This window comes from Electrona antarctica, assembly GCF_951216825.1.
Source record: "Electrona antarctica genome assembly, contig: scaffold_73, whole genome shotgun sequence".
Classification (NCBI taxonomy): Eukaryota; Metazoa; Chordata; class Actinopteri; order Myctophiformes; family Myctophidae; genus Electrona; species Electrona antarctica.
Window position 1 is genome coordinate 277,250 of NW_027638626.1, and position 24,833 is coordinate 302,082.

The 24,833-nt window shown below is 44.7% G+C and overlaps 1 protein-coding gene across 1 annotated transcript in view; it reads right to left on the minus strand.

The window, feature by feature from the left end:
- LOC306917879 (V-type proton ATPase 116 kDa subunit a 3-like) overlaps positions 1–24,833 on the minus strand; it is an 85,738-nt gene extending 60,905 nt beyond the window's left edge. Inside the window, exons 1-9 of the mRNA XM_079530770.1 lie at positions 24,654–24,833; positions 15,773–15,906; positions 9,865–9,943; positions 8,117–8,265; positions 5,561–5,662; positions 5,205–5,266; positions 5,004–5,127; positions 1,986–2,071; positions 1,746–1,839 (exon numbers count right to left, since the gene is read on the minus strand). Of these exons, the coding sequence (XP_079386896.1) occupies positions 1,746–1,839; positions 1,986–2,071; positions 5,004–5,127; positions 5,205–5,266; positions 5,561–5,662; positions 8,117–8,265; positions 9,865–9,943; positions 15,773–15,889 (813 nt within the window). The 5' untranslated portion in view covers positions 15,890–15,906; positions 24,654–24,833. The remainder of the gene's footprint in view (positions 1–1,745; positions 1,840–1,985; positions 2,072–5,003; positions 5,128–5,204; positions 5,267–5,560; positions 5,663–8,116; positions 8,266–9,864; positions 9,944–15,772; positions 15,907–24,653) is intronic.

Consider the following 24,833-nt stretch of genomic DNA (forward strand, 5'->3'; position numbering starts at 1 on the left):
TATAATAATAATAATAATAATAATAATAATAACGTACTGATTTCAGGTCTTCTATAATAATAATAATAATAACGTACTGATTTCAGGTCTTCTATAATAATAATAATAATAATAACGTACTGATTTCAGGTCTTCTATAATAATAATAATAATAACGTACTGATTTCAGGTCTTCTATAATAATAATAACGTACTGATTTCAGGTCTTCTATAATAAAAATAACGTACTGATTGCAGGTCTACTATAATAATAATAATAATAATAATAACGTGCTGATTTCAGGTCTTCTATAATAATAATAATAATAATAACGTACTGATTTCAGGTCTTCTATAATAATAATAATAACGTACTGATTTCAGGTCTTCTATAATAATAATAACGTACTGATTTCAGGTCTTCTATAATAATAATAATAATAACGTACTGATTTCAGGTCTTCTATAATAATAATAACGTACTGATTTCAGGTCTTCTATAATAATAATAATAATAATAATAACGTACTGATTTCAGGTCTTCTATAATAATAATAATAATAACGTACTGATTTCAGGTCTTCTATAATAATAATAATAATAACGTACTGATTTCAGGTCTTCTATAATAATAATAACGTACTGATTTCAGGTCTTCTATAATAATAATAATAATAATAACGTACTGATTTCAGGTCTTCTATAATAATAATAATAATAACGTACTGATTTCAGGTCTTCTATAATAATAATAATAATAACGTACTGATTTCAGGTCTTCTATAATAATAATAATAATAATGTACTGATTTCAGGTCTTCTATAATAATAATAATAATAACGTACTGATTTCAGGTCTTCTATAATAATAATAATAATAACGTACTGATTTCAGGTCTTCTATAATAATAATAATAATAATAATAATAACGTACTGATTTCAGGTCTTCTATAATAATAATAACGTACTGATTGCAGGTCTTCTATAATAATAATAATAATAATAATAACGAACTGATTTCAGGTCTTCTATAATAATAATAATAACGTACTGATTTCAGGTCTTCTATAATAATAATAATAACGTACTGATTTCAGGTCTATAATAATAATAATAATAACGTACTGATTTCAGGTCTTCTATAATAATAATAATAATAATAATAACGTACTGATTTCAGGTCTTCTATAATAATAATAATAATAATAACGTACTGATTTCAGGTCTTCTATAATAATAATAATAACGTACTGATTTCAGGTCTTCTATAATAATAATAATAATAACGTACTGATTTCAGGTCTTCTATAATAATAATAATAATAACGTACTGATTGCAGGTCTTCTATAATAATAATAATAATAATAATAACGAACTGATTTCAGGTCTTCTATAATAATAATAATAACGTACTGATTTCAGGTCTTCTATAATAATAATAATAACGTACTGATTTCAGGTCTATAATAATAATAATAATAACGTACTGATTTCAGGTCTTCTATAATAATAATAATAATAATAATAACGTACTGATTTCAGGTCTTCTATAATAATAATAATAATAATAACGTACTGATTTCAGGTCTTCTATAATAATAATAATAACGTACTGATTTCAGGTCTTCTATAATAATAATAATAATAACGTACTGATTTCAGGTCTTCTATAATAATAATAACGTACTGATTTCAGGTTTTCTATAATAATAATAATAACGTACTGATTTCAGGTCTTCTATAATAATAATAATAATAACGTACTGATTTCAGGTCTTCTATCCTGCCTTGTAGACTCTGGAGGATCTGCTCTCGTTCCGCCGTGCTCTCTGGGTACGCGAACGTCTGGGTCCGGAAGCTGTGTGTGTGTGTGTGTGTGTGTGTGTGTGTGTGTGTGTGTGTGTGTGTGAAGTTAAAGCATTAGTATAAGGTTTTCATTCAACAAACTGAAACACAGGACGTTGCCGTAGCAACGGGAGGCTTTGCCATAGCAACAGAACCCACCAATCACAGATCTTGGCGACTTTCTGACCAATCTGATCGCCCCAATAGGAGATGAGAAAGACCGTCCACTGCACTGGCTCCTCCTCCTGCAAGTCAACCAATCACAATCAATCAATAAATAAATCACATCAATACGTCATTAAGTGAATAAACATTCATATCATCAGGTTTTTCCATTAAACAAAGATCATCTCAATGAGAAGGGACTAGGGGGCGCCGCCACTAGGGGGCGCCCCCACCCCCTAATCCCTACACTTATTTTTCCATTTTTTTACTATTTTGAAATGACTATTTTTACTATTTATGATTTTTTTTTACTATTTTAAAATAGTTCAAAGAGCCAATCTCCAAGCTCACAAAGTGCCGATGTAGATTGGCTATTTTAACTATTCAAAAATGTTTTTCAAAATAATAAAAAGATTGTTTAGGGATAAGGGGTTTAGCATGGACGAAAATAGATCCCTAGGTGTCTTCTCCTTTCCCTAACAACGCTCCACCCGTCCCTAAAACACCCTGGACAACGCTCCACACGTCCCAGACTCTTCTCCCTTCTCTAAAACACCCTGGACAACGCTCCACACGTCCCAGACTCTTCTCCCTTCTCTAAAACACCCTGGACAATGCTCCACACGTCAGAGACTCTTCTCCCTTCTCTAAAACACCCTGGACAACGCTCCACACGTCCCAGACTCTTCTCCCTTCTCTAAAACACCCTGGACAACGCTCCACACGTCCCAGACTCTTCTCCCTTCTCTAAAACACCCTGGACAACGCTCCACACGTCCCAGACTATTCTCCCTTCTCTAAAACACCCTGGACAACGCTCCACACGTCCCAGACTCTTCTCCCTTCTCTAAAACACCCTGGACAACGCTCCACACGTCCCAGACTCTTCTCCCTTCTCTAAAACACCCTGGACAACGCTCCACACGTTCCAGACTCTTCTCCCTTCTCTAAAACACCCTGGACAACGCTTCACACGTCTCAGACTCTTCTCCCTTCTCTAAAACACCCTGGACAATGCTCCACACGTCAGAGACTCTTCTCCCTTCTCTAAAACACCCTGGACAACGCTCCACACGTCCCAGACTCTTCTCCCTTCTCTAAAACACCCTGGACAACGCTCCACACGTCCCAGACTCTTCTCCCTTCTCTAAAACACCCTGGACAACGCTCCACACGTCCCAGACTCTTCTCCCTTCTCTAAAACACCCTGGACAACGCTCCACACGTCCCAGACTCTTCTCCCTTCTCTAAAACACCCTGGACAACGCTCCACACGTCCCAGACTCTTCTCCCTTCTCTAAAACACCCTGGACAACGCTCCACACGTCCCAGACTCTTCTCCCTTCTCTAAAACACCCTGGACAACGCTCCACACGTCCCAGACTCTTCTCCCTTCTCTAAAACACCCTGGACAACGCTCCACACGTCCCAGACTCTTCTCCCTTCTCTAAAACACCCTGGACAACGCTCCACACGTCCCAGACTCTTCTCCCTTCTCTAAAACACCCTGGACAACGCTCCACACGTCCCAGACTCTTCTCCCTTCTCTAAAAAACCCTGGACAACGCTCCACACGTCCCAGACTCTTCTCCCTTCTCTAAAACACCCTGGACAACGCTCCACACGTCCCAGACTCTTCTCCCTTCTGTAAAACACCCTGGACAACGCTCCACACGTCCCAGACTCTGCTCCCTTCTCTAAAACACCCTGGACAACGCTCCACATGTCCCAGACTCTTCTCCCTTCTCTAAAACACCCTGGACAACGCTCCACACGTCCCAGACTCTTCTCCCTTCTCTAAAACACCCTGGACAACGCTCCACACGTCCCAGACTCTTCTCCAAAACACCCTGGACAACGCTCCACACGTCAGAGACTCTTCTCCCTTCTCTAAAACACCCTGGACAACGCTCCACACGTCCCAGACACTTCTCCCTTCTCTAAAACACCCTGGACAACGCTCCACACGTCCCAGACTCTTCTCCCTTCTCTAAAACACCCTGGACAACGCTCCACACGTCCCAGACTCTTCTCCCTTCTCTAAAACACCCTGGACAACGCTCCACACGTCCCAGACTCTTCTCCCTTCTCTAAAACACCCTGGACAACGCTCCACACGTCCCAGACTCTTTTCCCTTCTCTAAAACACCCTGGACAACGCTCCACACGTCCCAGACTCTTATCCCTTCTCTAAAACACCCTGGACAACGCTCCACACGTCCCAGACTCTTCTCCCTTCTCTAAAACACCCTGGACAACGCTCCACACGTCCCAGACTCTTCTCCCTTCTCTAAAACACCCTGGACAACGCTCCACACGTCCCAGACTCTGCTCCCTTCTCTAAAACACCCTGGACAACGCTCCACACGTCCCAGACTCTTCTCCCTCCTCTAAAACACCCTGGACAACGCTCCACACGTCCCAGACTCTTCTCCCTTCTCTAAAACACCCTGGACAACGCTCCACACGTCCCAAACTCTTATCCCTTCTCTAAAACACCCTGGACAACGCTCCACACGTCCCAGACTCTTCTCCCTTCTCTAAAACACCCTGGACAACGCTCCACACGTCCCAGACACTTCCCCCTTTTCTTCTTTAACACATTGAGAGCCCACGCTTAACTGCCCAAAATCACTTTCACCTAGAAAATCCATTCACATTTTTTATAATTCAGCTGACTGTGGAGACACATGCTGGAACTTTTTACTTTGAAATGTTTTATAGTTTCTGAGTTATTTAATTTAAACGCCAAATGCATTCTCAATGGCGAAAAAAACAAACTTTAACACCACGTGTTTAAAAAAAAAAAAAAAAAGTGTTTTGATTTTTCTGATTTTTTTTAATAAAACAAATAATAATAAAAAAAAAAAAAAAAAAACTTTTTTTTTTTTTTTTTTTTTCAAGACGTCCACAGACGTCTTGGGCTATGCACGTTGCGCAATACCCAGGACGTCCACAGACGTCTTGGGCACAAGATGTGTTAAAGGTGTGAGATGAATGGTCCACACATACCGTCTCGGTCTCCAGTCGATCTTCCATGGCTCTGAAGTCAACGATGATGTAACCTCGACACGCTCTCCAGAGCAAGCGCTCGAACGAAGGAACCTTCCATGGGTGGACCACACCCGCTACGAAACTACAGAGAGAGACAGACATTATGGGTGGACCTCCCAGTGTGTGTGTGTGTGTGTGTGTGTGTGTAGGGGGGGGTACCTGAGGCGAACATCCTGTCGATTATCAAACAGTCCTTGATTCTCCAGGGCTGGTGGTCCTGCCTGACACACACACACACACACACACACACACACACACACACACACACACACACACACACACACACACACACACACACACACACACACACACACACACACACACACACACACACACACACACACACACACACACACACACACACACACACACACACACACACACACACACACACACACACACACACACACACACAGCTTGGTTGTATAAAGGGACTTGCAGTTCTTTATGTGTGGTGACTGTGGGACTTGTAGTTATTTCTGTGTGGTGACTGTGGGACTTGTAGTCTTTGTCACCTGTGACTGTGGGCCGGTCAGAGAGTGGGTCTGGGTCAGAACACTCTGGTACTGAACCAGATGAGTCAGCTGACCTCTGAGCTGATCTCTGTTCCTGGACACCTGGGGAGAGAGAGAGACATTCACTTTACATTAGATTACCTAGAGAGAGAGAGAGAGAGAGATAGAGACATTCACTCTACATTAGATTACCTAGAGAGAGAGAGACATTCACTCTACATTAGATTACCTAGAGAGAGAGAGACATTCACTCTACATTAGATTACCTAGAGAGAGAGAGCGAGAGAGAGAGATAGAGACATTCACTCTACATTAGATTACCTAGAGAGAGAGAGACATTCACTCTACATTAGATTACCTAGAGAGAGAGAGACATTCACTCTACATTAGATTACCTAGAGAGAGAGAGACATTCACTCTACATTAGATTACCTAGAGAGAGAGAGACATTCACTCTACATTAGATTACCTAGAGAGAGAGAGCGAGAGAGAGAGAGAGAGAGAGACATTCACTCTACATTAGATTACCTAGAGCATTGTTTCCCAACCTTTTTTGTCCCAGGGCACACTTTTCATAGCCTAAAAATCTCAGGGCACACCTAGATATACGGTGTATAGCCCTATCTATATACATATACATACATATGTGACCAGATGTGACTGAGAGACTGCCATCGTGCAAATTCCAGCTTTTCACCAGAGGAGAAAATCTTTTTTTTTTCTTTTTTTTTTTTTAAATGAGTTAATAGCACAGGCAGACTCTTCACATACTAGAGCATGTCTGAAATAAGTGTCAGAGCTGAAATCGACATGTAAATATGAAATAAATGGCCAAACATGTAGCGAGGTGTAATGTTAGAGACCACAGAAGACATGTAAATATGAAATAAATGCTTAAACATGTAGCTAGGTGTAATGTTAGAGTCCACAGAAGTGAACCTTTCAAGCCTGTTTTCTCAACTTGTTGTTTTCTGCAAGACATTACTCTATAAGCCATCTCTCCAAAACTGGTGGGTCAAACTGAACAACCAATATGTCAATTTGAAGCTATGATTCCCTGCTTTCATATGACATGAAAAAACGAAAATTCAAAAAAATCCAATGGCAGTCCCTCAGTCAAATTTAGTCACATATGTGTATGTATATAATATATACAGTATATATATATATATATATATATATATATATAGTTCTCACAGCCTGCATATTTCCACCTGCTGAAAATAGCTGATCGACAAGCTCACAACACGTTGCGTCCGCAACGCGTTGTGAGCTTGTAAATCAGCCATTTTCAGCATGGAACACGTGTACGACGAAGAATAAATCAGGCATCACTGCGCTTCTGTGGAGGGAGGGAGATATATTGTGTTGGCCGAACGAGGCGATGGATGGACACTTGGACAGTTGGACAGCTATTTTTCGTGGCACATTATGTTTAATCACAACAACGTCACGTTTACTTTACCTCCTCAGTGTTTGGGTCGGGACATGTAGGACTGTATGTGTCTGCTGTCTACGTGCATATGCGCGAAATGTAGCGTCTTCTGGATGCATCTCTTTTGCATTAACATTTCAATGGCAGAGGGTCGTAGAGTCTATTGTTCCGTCGTTATCGCACGTCTAATGGTTAGACGTGTGACAACGACGCAACAATAGGAAGCCTGCAGCCCAGTAGCTATAATATTGCTTTCGGGGGAGGGTTAGTGTTATTTTCGGTCAAATCAGGCGGCACACCTGGACACATCAAACGGCACAGTAAAGTGCCGCGGCACACAGGTTGGGAAACACTGACCTAGAGAGAGAGAGATAGCTCCCTCAGCTCTTTGGTTCTGATGACTCACCTCCTTCAGCTCTTTGGTTCTGATGACTCACCTCCTTCAGCTCTTTGGTTCTGATGACTCACCTCCTTCAGCTCTTTGGTTCTGATGACTCACCTCCTTCAGCTCTTTGGTTCTGATGACTCACCTCCTTCAGCTCTTTGGTTCTGATGACTCACCTCCTTCAGCTCTTTGGTTCTGATGACTCACCTCCCTCAGCTCTTTGGTTCTGATGACTCACCTCCTTCAGCTCTTTGGTTCTGATGACTCACCTCCTTCAGCTCTTTGGTTCTGATGACTCACCTCCTTCAGCTCTTTGGTTCTGATGACTCACCTCCCTCATCTCTTTGGTTCTGATGACTCCCCTCCCTCAGCTCTTTGGTTCTGATGACTCACCTCCCTCATCTCTTTGGTTCTGATGACTCACCTCCTTCAGCTCTTTGGTTCTGATGACTCACCTCCTTCAGCTCTTTGGTTCTGATGACTCACCTCCCTCAGCTCTTTGGTTCTGATGACTCACCTCCCTCATCTCTTTGGTTCTGATGACTCACCTCTTTCAGCTCTTTGGTTCTGATGACTCACCTCCTTCAGCTCTTTGGTTCTGATGACTCACCTCCCTCATCTCTTTGGTTCTGATGACTCACCTCCTTCAGCTCTTTGGTTCTGATGACTCACCTCCTTCAGCTCTTTGGTTCTGATGACTCACCTCCTTCAGCTCTTTATGGTTCTGATGACTCACCTCCCTCAGCTCTTTGGCCATGGTCTCGCTCTCTTCTTCTATGGTGATCAGCTCTCTGGGTTGGGGGGAAGGGGGGGTGGGGCAGGGGGCGGGGAGGGGCCCCCGAAGGGGCGGGGACAACGAGCGCTTGATTTCCTGTTCCAGGAACGCTGGGGGGAAGAATAAAACACAGAAGTAGAGTTATGGCTCGAGTACCAGAGTTATGGTTAGGGTTAGGGTTAGGGTTAGTACCAGAGTTATGGCTCGTACCTTCACGTACCTCGAGTACCAGAGTTATGGCTCGTACCTTCACGTACCTCGAGTACCAGAGTTATGGCTCGTACCTTCACGTACCTCGAGTACCAGAGTTATGGCTCGAGTACCAGAGTTATGGCTCGAGTACCAGAGTTATGGCTCGGGTTAGGGTTAGGGTTAGTACCAGAGTTATGGCTCGTACACACTGACCGATATTATGGCTCGAGTACCAGAAGAGTTATGGCTCGTACACACTGACCGAGGGTTAGGGTTAGGGTTAGGGTAACCTAACCCTAACCCCTAACCCTAACCAGAGTTGTGGCTCGTACACACTGACCGATATTTGCTCCGATTATGCTGTTGGGGAGCATTATTGGCGCTCGCCGACAAAACCCCCGATCTGACGTAAAATCGGGCTTTGATCAGCAAGGTTTTGCTCGCTGTGTGTGAAAGGAGCTGCGAGAAGATCCAGCGTCGATAAAAGCACTCGCCGACGCCTCCCCGACCATTTCTGAACATCTAGCATGTTATCATGATATTTGACTCTGTCGCCGACTGGATATCATACAGTATGAACTGGGTTGACTGGACATCATACAGTATGAACTGGGTTGACTGGACATCATACAGTATGAACTGGGTTGATGGACATCATACAGTATGAACTGGGTTGATGGACATCATACAGTATGAACTGGGTTGACTGGACATCATACAGTATGAACTGGGTTGATGGACATCATACAGTATGAACTGGGTTGATGGACATCATACAGTATGAACTCGGTTGATGGACATCATACAGTATGAACTGGGTTGATGGACATCATACAGTATGAACTGGGTTGACTGGACATCATACAGTATGAACTGGGTTGACTGGACATCATACAGTATGAACTGGGTTGACTGGACATCATACAGTATGAACTGGGTTGACTGGACATCATACAGTATGAACTGGGTTGATGGACATCATACAGTATGAACTGGGTTGATGGACATCATACAGTATGAACTGGGTTGACTGGACATCATACAGTATGAACTGGGTTGATGGACATCATACAGTATGAACTGGGTTGATGGACATCATACAGTATGAACTGGGTTGATGGACATCATACAGTATGAACTGGGTTGACTGGACATCATACAGTATGAACTGGGTTGATGGACATCATACAGTATGAACTGGGTTGACTGGACATCATACAGTATGAACTGGGTTGATGGACATCATACAGTATGAACTGGGTTGATGGACATCATACAGTATGAACTGGGTTGACTGGACACCATACTAGGGTAATAAAGGGTTAGTATTAACCCTAGGGTAATAAAGGGTTAGTATTAACCCTAGGGTAAATACTCACTCAGTTTATATTCATATTAAAGGGTTAGTAACCCTAGGGTAATAAAGGGTTAGTATTAACCCTAGGGTAAATACTCACTCAGTTTATATTCATATTAAAGGGTTAGTAACCCTATTGTAATAAAGGGTAAATACTCACTCAGAGTTTTCTCCAGCTCTTCACATCGTCTCACCTCGCCGACAAACTTCCTCTGGAACGCGTTGACGTTTGGATTCAACTGGTTCAACCAATCACAAGACAGAACAACTGATTCAACCAATCACAAAACAGAACAACTGATTCAACCAATCACAAGACAGAACAACAGGTTCAACCAATAACAAGACAGAACAACTGGTTCAACCAATCACAAGACAGAACAACTGAACACTTGAAAAGTACCGATTTATCCACCTGTGATGATCTGTTCATTATAATGATGTTCTCTTCATGTTGTAAATGAAACTCATTGTGTCCCCTAGGGTAGGTACCCTCACATGTTCTCCCCGTGTCCCCTAGGGTAGGTACCCTCACATGTTCTCCCCGTGTCCCCTAGGGTAGGTACCCTCACATGTTCTCCCCGTGTCCCCTAGGGTAGGTACCCTCACATGTTCTCCCCGTGTCCCCTAGGGTAGGTACCCTCACATGTTCTCCCCGTGTCCCCTAGGGTAGGTACCCTCACATGTTCTCCCCGTGTCCCCTAGGGTAGGTACCCTCACATGTTCTCCCCGTGTCCCCTAGGGTAGGTACCCTCACATGTTCTCCCCGTGTCCCCTAGGGTAGGTACCCTCACATGTTCTCCCCGTGTCCCCTAGGGTAGGTACCCTCACATGTTCTCCCCCTGTCCCCTAGGGTAGGTACCCTCACATGTTCTCCCCGTGTCCCCTAGGGTAGGTACCCTCACATGTTCTCCCCGTGTCCCCTAGGGTAGGTACCCTAACATGTTCTCCCCGTGTCCCCTAGGGTAGGTACCCTCACATGTTCTCCCCGTGTCCCCTAGGGTAGGTACCCTCACATGTTCTCCCCGTGTCCCCTAGGGTAGGTACCCTCACATGTTCTCCCCGTGTCCCCTAGGGTAGGTACCCTCACATGTTCTCCCCGTGTCAAATGTTCTCCCCGTGTCCCCTAGGGTAGGTACCCTCACATGTTCTCCCCGTGTCCCCTAGGGTAGGTACCCTCACATGTCCTCCCCGTGTCCCCTAGGGTAGGTACCCTCACATGTCCTCCCCGTTTCCCCTAGGGTAGGTACCCTCACATGTCCTCCCCGTGTCCCCTAGGGTAGGTACCCTCACATGTTCTCCCCATGTCCCCTAGGGTAGGTACCCTCACATGTTCTCCCCGTGTCCCCTAGGGTAGGTACCCTCACATGTTCTCCCCGTGTCCCCTAGGGTAGGTACCCTCACATGTTCTCCCCGTGTCCCCTAGGGTAGGTACCCTCACATGTTCTCCCCGTGTGCCCTAGGGTAATAATCCTGGTCTCTAAACTGCCTCCCCCTGGCCAGCCGGGGCGCCTGATGGAGGGGAAAGGAACTGGTTGGAATAACGTGTTCCTTCCACGCGCTACGTCCAACCAGGGAAACTCCCCCCTGTCAGGTGTAAAGGAGCAACTTGGACACTCAGGCATGAAGGAAGCATGAGTTCAAGTCCGTTGCTCTCCCCATGTCGGCGGCCAATTACATATATTTTTTGGGGTCCTTGACATGAAATAGTTTGATTACCACTTAGTTTTTTTTTCATAAAACTTTCATGATTTAGAACACTTTTTTTTTTTTTTTTTTTTACGTCAGGCCTAAATGGGTTAAGAGACAAGATGCCACCTAGTCAGCCGTCTCTCTGGTTTTAACCCATTCAGGGCAGGAAACCCTTTTGGTGTTTAAGCATTATGTTATACTTTAGCTATTGAAAAATAGCAGATCTACAAGCTCATAGCGCGGCACTGTAGATCTGCTATTTTTGAAAGATCTTGAAAATGTGTGCAAATCTTGAATATATATTCTTTCCCAGTAAACGCTTTTAACTCATATCTTTGCTTCTGGGAGGTCCCTGGAACAACATGTTGTACAGTATATGCTGTCCCTGCTGTCCCTGTCCCTGCTGTCCCTGCTGTCCCAGTATGTGCTGTCCCTGCTGTCCCTGTATATGCTGTTCCTGCTGTCCCTGTATATGCTGTCCCTGCTGTCCCAGTATGTGCTGTCCCTGCTGTCCCTGTATATGCTGTTCCTGCTGTCCCTGTATATGCTGTCCCTGCTGTCCTAGTATACGCTGTCCCTGCTGTCCCTGTCCCTGCTGTCCCTGTATATGCTGTCCCTGCTGTCCCAGTATATGCTGTCCCTGCTGTCCTAGTATATGCTGTCCCTGCTGTCCCTGCTGTCCTAGTATATGCTGTCCCTGCTGTCCTAGTATATGCTGTCCCTGCTGTCCCAGTATATGCTGTCCCTGCTGTCCTAGTATATGCTGTCCCTGCTGTCCCAGTATATGCTGTCCCTGCTGTCCTAGTATATGCTGTCCCTGCTGTCCCTGTATATGCTGTCCCTGCTGTCCTAGTATATGCTGTCCCTGCTGTCCTAGTATATGCTGTCCCTGCTGTCCCAGTATATGCTGTCCCTGTATATGCTGTCCCTGCTGTCCTAGTATATGCTGTCCCTGTATATGCTGTCCCTGCTGTCCCTGTATATGATGTCCCTGTATATGCTGTCCCTGCTGTCCCTGCTGTCCCAGTATATGCTGTCCCTGCTGTCCCAGTATATGATGTCCCTGCTGTCCCTGTATATGCTGTCCCTGCTGTCCCTGTATATGCTGTCCCTGCTGTCCCTGTATATGCTGTCCCTGCTGTCCTAGTATATGCTGTCCCTGCTGTCCTAGTATATGCTGTCCCTGCTGTCCCAGTATATGCTGTCCCTGCTGTCCCTGTATATGCTGTCCCTGCTGTCCCTGTATATGCTGTCCCTGCTGTCCTAGTATATGCTGTCCCTGCTGTCCTAGTATATGCTGTCCCTGCTGTCCCTGTATATGCTGTCCCTGCTGTCCCAGTATATGCTGTCCCTGCTGTCCCAGTATATGCTGTCCCTGTATATGCTGTCCCTGCTGTCCCAGTATATGCTGTCCCTGCTGTCCCTGTCCCTGCTGTCCCTGTATATGCTGTTCCTGCTGTCCCTGTCCCTGCTGTCCCAGTATATGCTGTCCCTGCTGTCCCAGTATATGCTGTCCCTGCTGTCCTAGTATATGCTGTCCCTGCTGTCCCAGTATATGCTGTCCCTGCTGTCCCAGTATATGCTGTCCCTGCTGTCCCAGTATATGCTGTCCCTGCTGTCCCAGTATATGCTGTCCCTGTATATGCTGTCCCTGCTGTCCTAGTATATGCTGTCCCTGCTGTCCCAGTATATGCTGTCCCTGCTGTCCCTGTCCCTGCTGTCCCTGTATATGCTGTCCCTGCTGTCCCTGTCCCTGCTGTCCCAGTATATGCTGTCCCTGCTGTCCCAGTATATGCTGTCCCTGTATATGCTGTCCCTGCTGTCCTAGTATATGCTGTCCCTGCTGTCCCAGTATATGCTGTCCCTGCTGTCCCAGTATATGCTGTCCCTGCTGTCCCAGTATATGCTGTCCCTGCTGTCCCAGTATATGCTGTCCCTGCTGTCCTAGTATATGCTGTCCCTGTATATGCTGTCCCTGTATATGCTGTCCCTGCTGTCCCAGTATATGCTGTCCCTGCTGTCCCTGTATATGCTGTCCCTGCTGTCCCAGTATATGCTGTCCCTGCTGTCCCTGTATATGCTGTCCCTGCTGTCCTAGTATATGCTGTCCCTGCTGTCCTAGTATATGCTGTCCCTGTATATGCTGTCCCTGCTGTCCCAGTATATGCTGTCCCTGCTGTCCCTGTATATGCTGTCCCTGCTGTCCCTGTATATGCTGTCCCTGCTGTCCCTGTATATGCTGTCCCTGCTGTCCTAGTATATGCTGTCCCTGCTGTCCTAGTATATGCTGTCCCTGTATATGCTGTCCCTGTATATGCTGTCCCTGCTGTCCCAGTATATGCTGTCCCTGCTGTCCCTGTATATGCTGTCCCTGCTGTCCCAGTATATGCTGTCCCTGCTGTCCCTGTATATGCTGTCCCTGCTGTCCCTGTATATGCTGTCCCTGCTGTCCCTGTATATGCTGTCCCTGCTGTCCCTGTATATGCTGTCCCTGCTGTCCTAGTATATGCTGTCCCTGCTGTCCCTGCTGTCCTAGTATATGCTGTCCCTGCTGTCCTAGTATATGCTGTCCCTGCTGTCCTAGTATATGCTGTCCCTGCTGTCCTAGTATATGCTGTCCCTGCTGTCCTAGTATATGCTGTCCCTGCTGTCCCAGTATATGCTGTCCCTGCTGTCCCAGTATATGCTGTCCCTGCTGTCCTAGTATATGCTGTCCCTGCTGTCCTAGTATATGCTGTCCCTGCTGTCCCAGTATATGCTGTCCCTGCTGTCCCAGTATATGCTGTCCCTGCTGTCCCTGTATATGCTGTCCCTGCTGTCCCAGTATATGCTGTCCCTGCTGTCCCTGTATATGCTGTCCCTGTATATGCTGTCCCTGCTGTCCCAGTATATGCTGTCCCTGCTGTCCCAGTATATGCTGTCCCTGCTGTCCATGCTGCCTCTGTATATGCTGCCCCTGTATATGCTATAAAATAGCAGACCTACAAGCTCGTAGTGCGCCACCGAGTGGCGCGCTACGAGCTTGTAGGTCTGCTATTTTTGAAAAATCGAGAAAATATTTTTTATGAAAGAAAACTGGAGGATTTAGAAGATTTTTAAAACATTTCTAGGTCAGGTCTGAATGGGTTAAGTGTGCCTGCCCTGCAGTTGTTCAGTATATGTACCTCATTTACAATTACAATTTAGGCATTTAGCAGACGCTCTTAATCCAGAGCGACTTACATCAAGCAATAACAAAAGCATGGCATACATCACATATATAAAAAGTAGTTATCATGAATCATGCGTAAACTAAGAATGTAACAGTGGAGTATCTATGTTAACTATACATACTATACTATATAATATATAATATATTATACATGTGTACTATAAAGTGCTATGACTACATAAAGTGCAATTCTAGAGCTGTCTACGTAACAAGCTATAAGTCTGTTTAAAATACTATCTAAGTCTACATAATGTGCTATCTAAGGGGCTAGGCTAGGGCAAGTGCTACGGGCCATGGTGGAGTCTGAAGAGGTGGGTTTTCAGACTACGGCGGAAGATTGGGAGTGAGGCTGCAGTTCTGACTGTGATGGGAAGTGCATTCCATAGTTTTGGAGCCAGAAGGGAGAAGAGTTTGGGACGTGTGGAGCGTTGTCCCGGCGTTTTTAGTGAAGGTACCTCCAGCTTCCCTGCGTTGGCTGATCTGAGTGCGCGGGAGGGTTTGTAGGGTACGATCATACTTGTGAGATATGGGGGGGCCATGCCTTTGGTTGCTTTGAATGCCAGCATCAGAGTTTTGTATTCTGTGCGGGCAGCAACCGGGAGCCAATGGAGGGAGCGGAGAAGGGGGGTGACGTGTGAGAATTTTGGCTGGTTGAAGACCAAGCGGGCTGCGGCATTTTGGATCAGTACAACCTTTAGGTTGTACAGTATATGTACCTTTAGGTTGTACAGTATATGTACCTGTTTTATCCCACAATGTTTTAATCCTACTCTCCCTCTGCCAACCTGGGAAGAGCCCCGAACTGAACTCATGCTTCCTTCAGTGCATGAGGAGTTCTCCCAGTTAGGCCCAGTATAATCACGTCTCTGAAGCTGAGGTGGTTCGGGCATCTGGTTAGGATGCCTCTCGGGCGCCTCCCTAGGGAGGTCCTCGACGCACGTCCCACTGGGAGGAGACCCCGGGGCAGACCAAGGCGCAGTTGGAGGAAACACATCGACTCACTGGCCTTGGAACATCTCGGAATCTCTAATGTCACTAATGTTGCTCTGGAGAGGGAAGTCTGGAGCACTCTGGTGGAGCTGTTGCCCCCGCGACCAGACTACGGATAAGCGGTTGAAGATGGATGGATGGATGAATTCGACCAATCCCAGCCAAGTTTACTCACGTCTCTGAATTCGACCAATCCCAGCTCTCCCAGCTCGCTGACACAGTTGTAGGCGGAGCCAGACTGGAGGAAGAGCTGCACCAGACACACCTCCTCACTGCGGAACATGGAGCCCATAGCGCCGCCCTAGAGGACTAGAGGGACATGACCACTGTTATTATTACTGCGCAAGCAGAGCACGTAAGTAAGGTGGTAGTGCCGTCTTTTTTATGCGTATGCTCGTTGATATACAAATATACTGATTCTGAGAGTGACGTAATAAAGATATGTTTCAGTGTCGGGTGGATTAAGGAAATGTCTCTATGTATACATGTATGTAATCTGAAACCTACCTTTAATGTCTCTATGTATACATGTATGTAATCTGAAACCTACCTTTATTACCTTTAATGTCTCTATGTATACATGTATGTAATCTGAAACCTACCTTTAATGTCTCTATGTATACATGTATGTAATCTGAAACCTACCTTTAATGTCTCTATGTATACATGTATGTAATCTGAAACCTACCTTTAATGTCTCTATGTATACATGTATGTAATCTGAAACCTACCTTTAATGTCTCTATGTATACATGTATGTAATCTGAAACCTACCTTTAATGTCTCTATGTATACATGTATGTAATCTGAAACCTACCTTTAATGTCTCTATGTATACATGTATGTAATCTGAAACCTACCTTTAATGTCTCTATGTATACATGTATGTAATCTGAAACCTACCTTTAATGTCTCTATGTATACATGTATGTAATCTGAAACCTACCTTTAATGTCTCTATGTATACATGTATGTAATCTGAATACATGTATGTAATCTGAAACCTACCTTTATTACGTCACCATCGAAAGCCAGTTATAACCCGGCATTGATACATATCTTCATTACGTCACACTCAAAATCAGTAATTAGGCTTATCAAGTACCCGGTATCAATAAGCTTTGGGCTTATCAAGTACCCGGTATCAATAAGCTTTGGGCTTATCGAGAACCCGGTATCAATAAACTTTGGGCTTATCGAGTACCCGGTATCAATAAGCTTTGGGCTTATCGAGAACCCGGTATCAATAAACTTTGGGCTTATCGAGTACCCGGTATCAATAAGCTTTGGGCTTATCGAGTACCCGGTATCAATAAGCTTTGGGCTTATCGAGAACCCGGTATCAATAAACTTTGGGCTTATCGAGTACCCGGTATCAATAAGCTTTGGGCTTATCGAGTACCCGGTATCAATAAGCTTTGGGCTTATCGAGTACCCGGTATCAATAAGCTTTGGGCTTATCGAGTACCCGGCATCAATAAGCTTTGGGCTTATCGAGTACCCGGCATCAATAAGCTTTGGGCTTATCGAGTACCCGGCATCAATAAGCTTTGGGCTTATCGAGTACCCGGCATCAATAAGCTTTGGGCTTATCGAGTACCCGGTATCAATAAGCTTTGGGCTTATCGAGTACCCGGTATCAATAAGCTTTGGGCTTATCGAGTACCCGGTATCAATAAGCTTTGGGCTTATCGAGTACCCGGTATCAATAAGCTTTCCCTACCCCTGACTGCTCCTGATGAGCAGTCCTCTGCTCTGTGTGTGTGTGTGTGTGTGTGTGTGTGTGTGTGTGTGTGTGTGTGTGTGTGTGTGTGTGTCATACGTGCATGCAGAGTAAATGGCATGTGTGCCCTGACCACACACACACACACGTTCAGCTGTCTCAGAGTCACATGGAGAGAAAAGGGAAGTTGTGAAGTTCCCACTAAAACGACATAATGTTGCATTTAATAATAACTATCAGTTTATAATTATAAAAGGGAAGTTGTGAAGTTCCCACTAAACCACAACATGACTCGTATCCACCTGCTAGTGGTTCATATTCATCAACAGTCAAGTGGAACTTCCATTCTTGTAGCAACACGTCCTTGACTGAAGACTAAGGGCCGATTCATACTCCTATTTTAAAGCCCAATAAAAGTGGGTTCGGCGCTGTAGAGCCTACAATGTGACGTCGGGGGGGCGGGTACCGTCCTAAAGTCGGCTCTTCGGTGCTACTGAATATTTCTGACGAGCCGAAATCATTTCGGCACTACAGCGGTAAAATAGGAGTATGAATCGGCCCTAACAGGCGATCAGTCCATGACTGCTAAGGACTAGCAATATGCTGCTATGCTACTATGCTTTTTGTGTCCATATCACTACACCCAAAAAAAAATGTTCCATGTAATAGAGGGGTCAAAGTTGAATGAAAGTTGCTATAATATTTTAGAAATAGGTCAACAATACAAATTACATTAGTTTTGTGAATTAATTTACTTTTACTGCATGGCCCCAGTTCCCCCCACAAAATGACCGGAACTACTTCATATTTCACCAAAACCAGAGCAGAACTCTCACCACGGGACTCGGCCAATCAAAACCAAAGCAGAACTCTCACCACGGGACTCGGCCAATCAAAACCAGAGCAGAACTCTCACCACGGGACTCGGCCAATCAAAACCAGAGCAGAACTCTCACCACGGGACTCGGACAATCAATTAATACAGTTGCAACTACTATATTAATGGCAAGTATTTCATACAGCTCAAGTTAAAAAAATCTGAACTATCCCTTTAAAGCAGGGGTGGGCAACTGGAGGCCCGGGGGCCACATGCGGCCCCCACCTTCACTTAATGTGGCCCTCAGGTTAATGTCAGAATACTGATATAATATTGGTTTCAGCTGTTACTATTCAACAAAATGCAAACTAGTCCCACTTGTAGCAGCGGTGGCCGAACGGTTTGCGGAGCGGTCTTGATACCGGAAGGTCGCCAGCTCGAATCCCCGGACCGGCACGTTAAAATTACCACCGCTGAAGTGCCCTTGAGGAAGGCATTGAACCCCAACCATGAAATGTTCTATGAGCAGGGCGTGGCTGTAAACAAGCATCTCGAGCTTAGTCCACTTACCATGGGTAAACAAAGAACTTTGCTTTTTTGCTTTGCTTTATTACTTCAATCTAAATTATAGTAAGGGCATTTTATCAGGTATTTGACAAATCTGGGAACTAAATCGTTACCAAGAAATTTCTTCAAACTTTTAGTACATGTTATTAGACACCTTTAGAAACACATTGGTGAAGAAATTTCTTGGTAACGATTTAGTTCCCAGATTTGCATAGATTTCTCTTACTATTAGTAGCTCATTGCTTTAACACAAGTATAATTAAAGGCATTTGACAGGCCCTCCTGTCAAAAAGAGCTAAAATCCCTAAAACGAAAGAAAGCAGCAAATGAAAAAAAATGAACACTCATCTTTTACTCTCTCTAATAACAACCTAAAACATGAACCTTGGTTGAAAAAAACTAAAGTTGTCTAAAACATTTTCTAATTAACATATTATTAATCATTATAAAAACATATTTTTTTATAAAACGTATTTAAACATGTACATATATTGTAACACATTATAAAACACATTTAAACATGTATATTGTAACATATTATAAAACATATTTAAACATACATATTGTAAGCATGTTGTGAAACATACAACGTTATACACACTTCTTTTGTTTGAGAACCAAAGGTTCAAAAGGTGCACAGCAGTGCATGTGACCAGTCTGCCACACACAGCTGAAGACAATACTGTACATTTACACTTTAATGAATTATAAACATTAAATAGATGATTTTAGGTTATTAATAAACAGAATCATTAATGAAGTAGACATTATATAGTTGTTATTGGATGTTTTTTAGGGCATTAAAGATTTGTTGTTTAGGTTGATAATAAAGAGAATATTGATTTAAACCAGTGGTTGGTCCAGAGACCCCCAGGGGTCCTTGAGGGAGTTCCAGGGGGTCCCCAGTCAAATGATAGTTAGAATAAGGGTCCATTTGGTTCCAACACACGTCAAACTGGGGGTCCTTCAAATGAAAATGGTATAAGAATCTCTTCAAATGGGGGTCCCTGGCATATCTCTTCAAATGGGGGTCCCTGACATATCTCTTCAAATGGGGGTCCCTGGCATATCTCTTCAAATGTTTTTTGTTGTATTGATTGATTGAAGTATTTATTAACAGTTTGCAGAATTCCAGTACATTTCAAGCACAACTCAATACAAAGACTGTTAACTGTGAGTGGATGACTCAATAAAGCATTACACTTGTTTACAAGATGGTCCACCTTGTTCAATTCATCAAAATATTTAGATATGCCAGGGGTCCCTGGCTTATCTCTTCTAATGGGGGTCCCTGGCATATCTCTTCTAGTGGGGGTCCCTGGCTTATCTCTTCTAATGGGGGTCCCTGGCATATCTCTTCTAATGGGGGTCCCTGGCATATCTCTTCAAATGGGGGTCCCTGGCATATCTCTTCAAAATCTCTTGAAATGGGGGTCCGCGGGGCTAATTAGTGTCAATGTGGGGGTCCTTGACCCCCGCTCTCACCATGGCAAGACGTGTTTTCTCTCGCTCGTGCGCGTCTTCTGACTCAAAGTCACGGTTTTTTCCACATTTTCTCTTTCTCCTCCTATGGTGTACGGATTCCTATCTTAATATACCAAGGGGATTACATCGAGGTGAAATGGAGAAAAACAAAACCGCAAAAGAGGATTTTCAACCGGATTCTCACAGCGACTTTTACCTGGTCAGTGACGAAAGCAACGTGAACAATGGAAAGCGTCCTGGACACGGAATATGGGCTATTCAGTCCTTGTTGGCCCGAAGAGACAAGCTCCAGCTTAGCAAAGGGAAGAGATCTTTCTTTCTCATTATTTTGTTACTGTCTGGCGACATTGAAAGTAACCCTGGTCCCGTGAACACACGACAAATGACAAGACTACTCCGGAGTGAACAAGAAACCGGAGAGAACAAAGGAATCCCCATCGACTCAACAACACCAATGCCGACCAGCCAGGCGACGACCAACAACAACAACAACACCACTAGCATCATTCCTCACCACCAGCCAACCTGCACACCCATGCTGGATATACACGCTGATGTCCCGGCTGTGAATAATACATTCGCAAGAGCCGAGCGCGTCCCAGACAACAGCAGGCGGAATAATCCTACATCGGCGGCAGTCGAGGCAAAAGACACGGACAACACCACCATCTACAGGCGTGAAGAGTCTCCACATCCAACCAAGGGGGACAAAGCGGCTGGAAACGGACACCGTGATACTTTACCTGCTATTTCTGCTGTTTCTCCGGTCGACACCATGGCTCAATCGGCCCCACCAGCGCCCTCAACAAACCTGGACGAGGGACCCCATCCCCCACTCCCGCCACCCCACGACGACCCCCACGCTCCCCCCACCCTCCCCCCACGGCACCCCGCGGCTTCTACAGACATCAACAATGGCCCTCCGCTCCCCTATTTCGCCATGGAGGAAATAAGCACCATAGTCGGAGCCAACGGACTTCATATCTTTCACCTGAACGTAAACAGCATTGGACCCAAAATGGCAGAAATCAGGCATATGTTTCAATGCGGTAAGGCGAACATCATTAGCTTCTCTGAAACCAAACTTGATGAGTCAACCAAAGACCCAGAAGTTGAAATAGAGAACTATTCTTTGATCAGAAACGACAGAAACAGGCATGGTGGTGGCGTGTGTATGTATATTCACAAAGACACTGAATATGTTACTCGTACTGACTTACAGCATGATGAAATTGAAACTGTGTGGGTTGAATTAATTTTCAAAAAAGCTAAATCAGTATTAGTGGGCACCGTCTACAGACCGCCTGACCAACATGGGTTCTATGATATACTTGAGGGGTGCTTAGCTGAGGAGGAATGTGTAGAGAAAATCCTGATTGGCGACTACAATACAGACATGCAACGAAAGGAAGCACCTGTGTTTAAGTCATTCAGTAAGTTCTGTGATCTACATAGTGTCAGTCAGCTAATTACCCAACCCACTAGAGTGTGTGATTCTACTCAAACTGTCATTGATCTCATTCTGTCCTCGGACAAATCCAGAATCTCCAAGAAAGGGGTTATTGTATGTGGGCTTAGTGATCATTTTATGATATTCTGTACCCGCAAAATACAAAAACTTAAGACCGGCTGCCACAAAACAGTCATATCAAGGGACCTCAAAACCTACTCTAGTGAGGTCTTTAACCAAGTATTGGAGAGTCTGGATTGGTCCGATGAGCTTAAAAGCACACATGTCGAAGAAGCTTGGCTTGGCTTCAAAACCAAATTTACATCAGTACTGAACAACATGGCTCCTTTGAGAACCACCAGGGGCAAAACCCGCTCGGAACCATGGATGAATTCGGACATACTGGCTGCAATGAAAGCCAGAGACAAAAAATGCTCTGAAGTTCTAAAATGCAAGTCAAAGCTAGCCAAGCGCTTCGACAGTGTTCGCCAAGCTCGTTTGAACAACCTAAATACACAACGAATCAAACTACGAAACAGTGTAACTGCCATGACCAAATCAGCTAAAAGTAACTTCATTAATGATAAAGCTGAGGAAAACAAAAACAATCCTCATGAGCTCTGGAAGCTACTAAACAATCAACTAAGCTATGGTCAGAAACTAAAAACCAGATTTTCGAACATAAACATCAAATCTGACAACACTCTCATCACTGACAACCTTGATGTGGCCAACTACTTGAATATCTTCTTTACAAACATATCAACAACTCTGGTTAACAAACTGCCCTCCCACTCTGGGCTCTTTGGTGTAGAGCACATTACAACCTTCTACAAAAACCTAGGTGTTTGTAAAGACGATTTTAAACTAGTTATGGTAACAACTGATGAGGTAATTAAGAAACTGAGTGCCCTCCAACCCCACAAGGCCACAGGACATGACAACATTCCCTCCAAATTTCTCAGAGACTCAGCCATCTCTATAGCTCCAATCATCACCCACATAGTAAACCTCTCCATCAAACAGGGACAGGTCCCCCAAGATTTCAAACTGGCCAAAGTAACCCCCTTGCACAAGAAAGGGAGTAAATTAGACCCCGGCAACTACCGCCCTATTTCTATTCTTAGTTCCATCTCGAAAGTGATGGAAAAAATAGTCTATGAACAGGTTGAAAAGTATCTTGCCACTAATAAATTATTGTACGAGTTCCAATCTGGCTTCAGAACATCCCACTCCACTGACACATGCCTCCTCTACTTGAGCGACCACATCAAACAAGAGGTGGACGCTGGCAAATACTGCGGCATGGTCATGCTGGACCTCCAAAAGGCTTTTGACACCGTGAACCACTCCATACTGGTTAACAAGCTAAAAGCAATTGGTTTCGATAGCACATCAGTGAGCTGGATGCAATCCTACCTGGAGGGGAGAGAACAGATGGTGGAAGTGAACGGAACACTGTCCCCCCCCCTCCCAGTGAGCTGTGGCGTTCCACAAGGAAGCATACTAGGGCCTCTACTGTTCCTAGTATATGTAAACGACATGACTTCAGCCTGTGACTGCAACTTGTTCCTGTTCGCAGATGACTCAGCACTGCTGGTCTCGGACAGGGACAAACTGCAGGTTGAAAATGCCCTCAGCTCTGAACTCGGTAGAATCTGCACCTGGCTCGCTGATAACAAACTATCTTTACACCTGGGAAAAACTGAATCCATTCTCTTTGGCTCTATTAGTAATCTCAGCAAGGCAAATGGCTTCTTGGTTAGAGTGGGTGACAATGTTATCACACGTAAAGATGAAATTACCTACCTAGGTTCCATCCTGGAGGCTAATCTTTCCGGTGATAAAATGGCCACCAACGTAATCAAAAAAGTCAACCATAGAACAAGATTCCTCTACAGGATCTCCTCACTGGTCAACAAAAACACCTTGAAGACCTTAACAGGAGCCCTTGTACAGGGTTTCTTTGACTATGCATGCACCTCCTGGTACCACAGCACCTCAAAGGCCCTTAAAACCAGGCTCCAGACTTCCCAAAACAAACTGGTCAGGCTCCTACTTGATCTAGCCCCCCGAACCCACCTCACCCCTGCCCACTTCGACAGGCTGGAATGGCTTAGGGTCGACGACAGAGTACAGCATCTTGCAATGGGTCTGGTCCACAAGATTCGATACACCACCAAGATACCCATGTACCTGTCTAGATACTTCCTTAATGTTAACGAAGTCCACACCCACAACACCAGAGGGAGTGCAACGAACCATGTACAACCCAGATTCGGCACAAACAAGGGACTAAATTCTTTTCGCTCCTATGCCACTAAAATGTGGAACGCCCTACCAACTGTCATTAAGACATGCGAATCCCTTGACTCTTTCAAAACCGCTCTCAAAGGGCACCTACGGACGGCTGCAATTCGAAACTGGCCCCTGTAAAATCGGAATCCCTCAAACACGAACGCAATGACAACACAAGAGACGGTCGCGGCCACACAGCCAACTCAAGGTATGGCCACTGAGCCAACTTGGGGACCCAACGCAAGGACAACACAAGAGATGGTCACGGCCACACAGCCAACTCAAGGTACGGCCACGGAGCCGACTTGGGGACCCAACGCAGCTCCTCCAAGGAAAACAAACAATTTAACGGAGCTGAACGTGAATCCCCCCCCCCGCCCCCCCCTTTTTTTTCCCCTCACTGTATATTTTTCTTTTCCCTTTTTACCTCCTTTTTGATGAATTCTTTTTTGATGAATTCCTGTTCTGTCTATAGAAGTGTCTATTTGTACGTCTCTAAATGTTTTGATGATTTGAACATGGTGGACCCTGTTGGAAACAAGTGTAATGCTTAATTGGGTCGTCCACTCACAGTTAACAGCCTTTGTATTGAGTTTGTGCTTGAAATGTACTGTAATTCTGCAAACTGTTAATAAATTCTTCAATCAATCAATCAAAACAGAGAAGCACAGACGTAAACATTATAAAGTAAATGTAATATAAAGCTCTGTTCTTACCTGTTGCTTTTCACTCAGTCTGTCCGGTCTATCCCCGCCAGGCCAGACAGGCAAACAGACAGTTTGTAGATCTAATATAATAATGTGTGTGTAACTGTAACTGCTCACTGTTTATAAGTTTGATGTGTGTGTGCGTGCGTGCGTGCGTGCGCGCGCGGTGTCATGTGATCACGTGCTGCA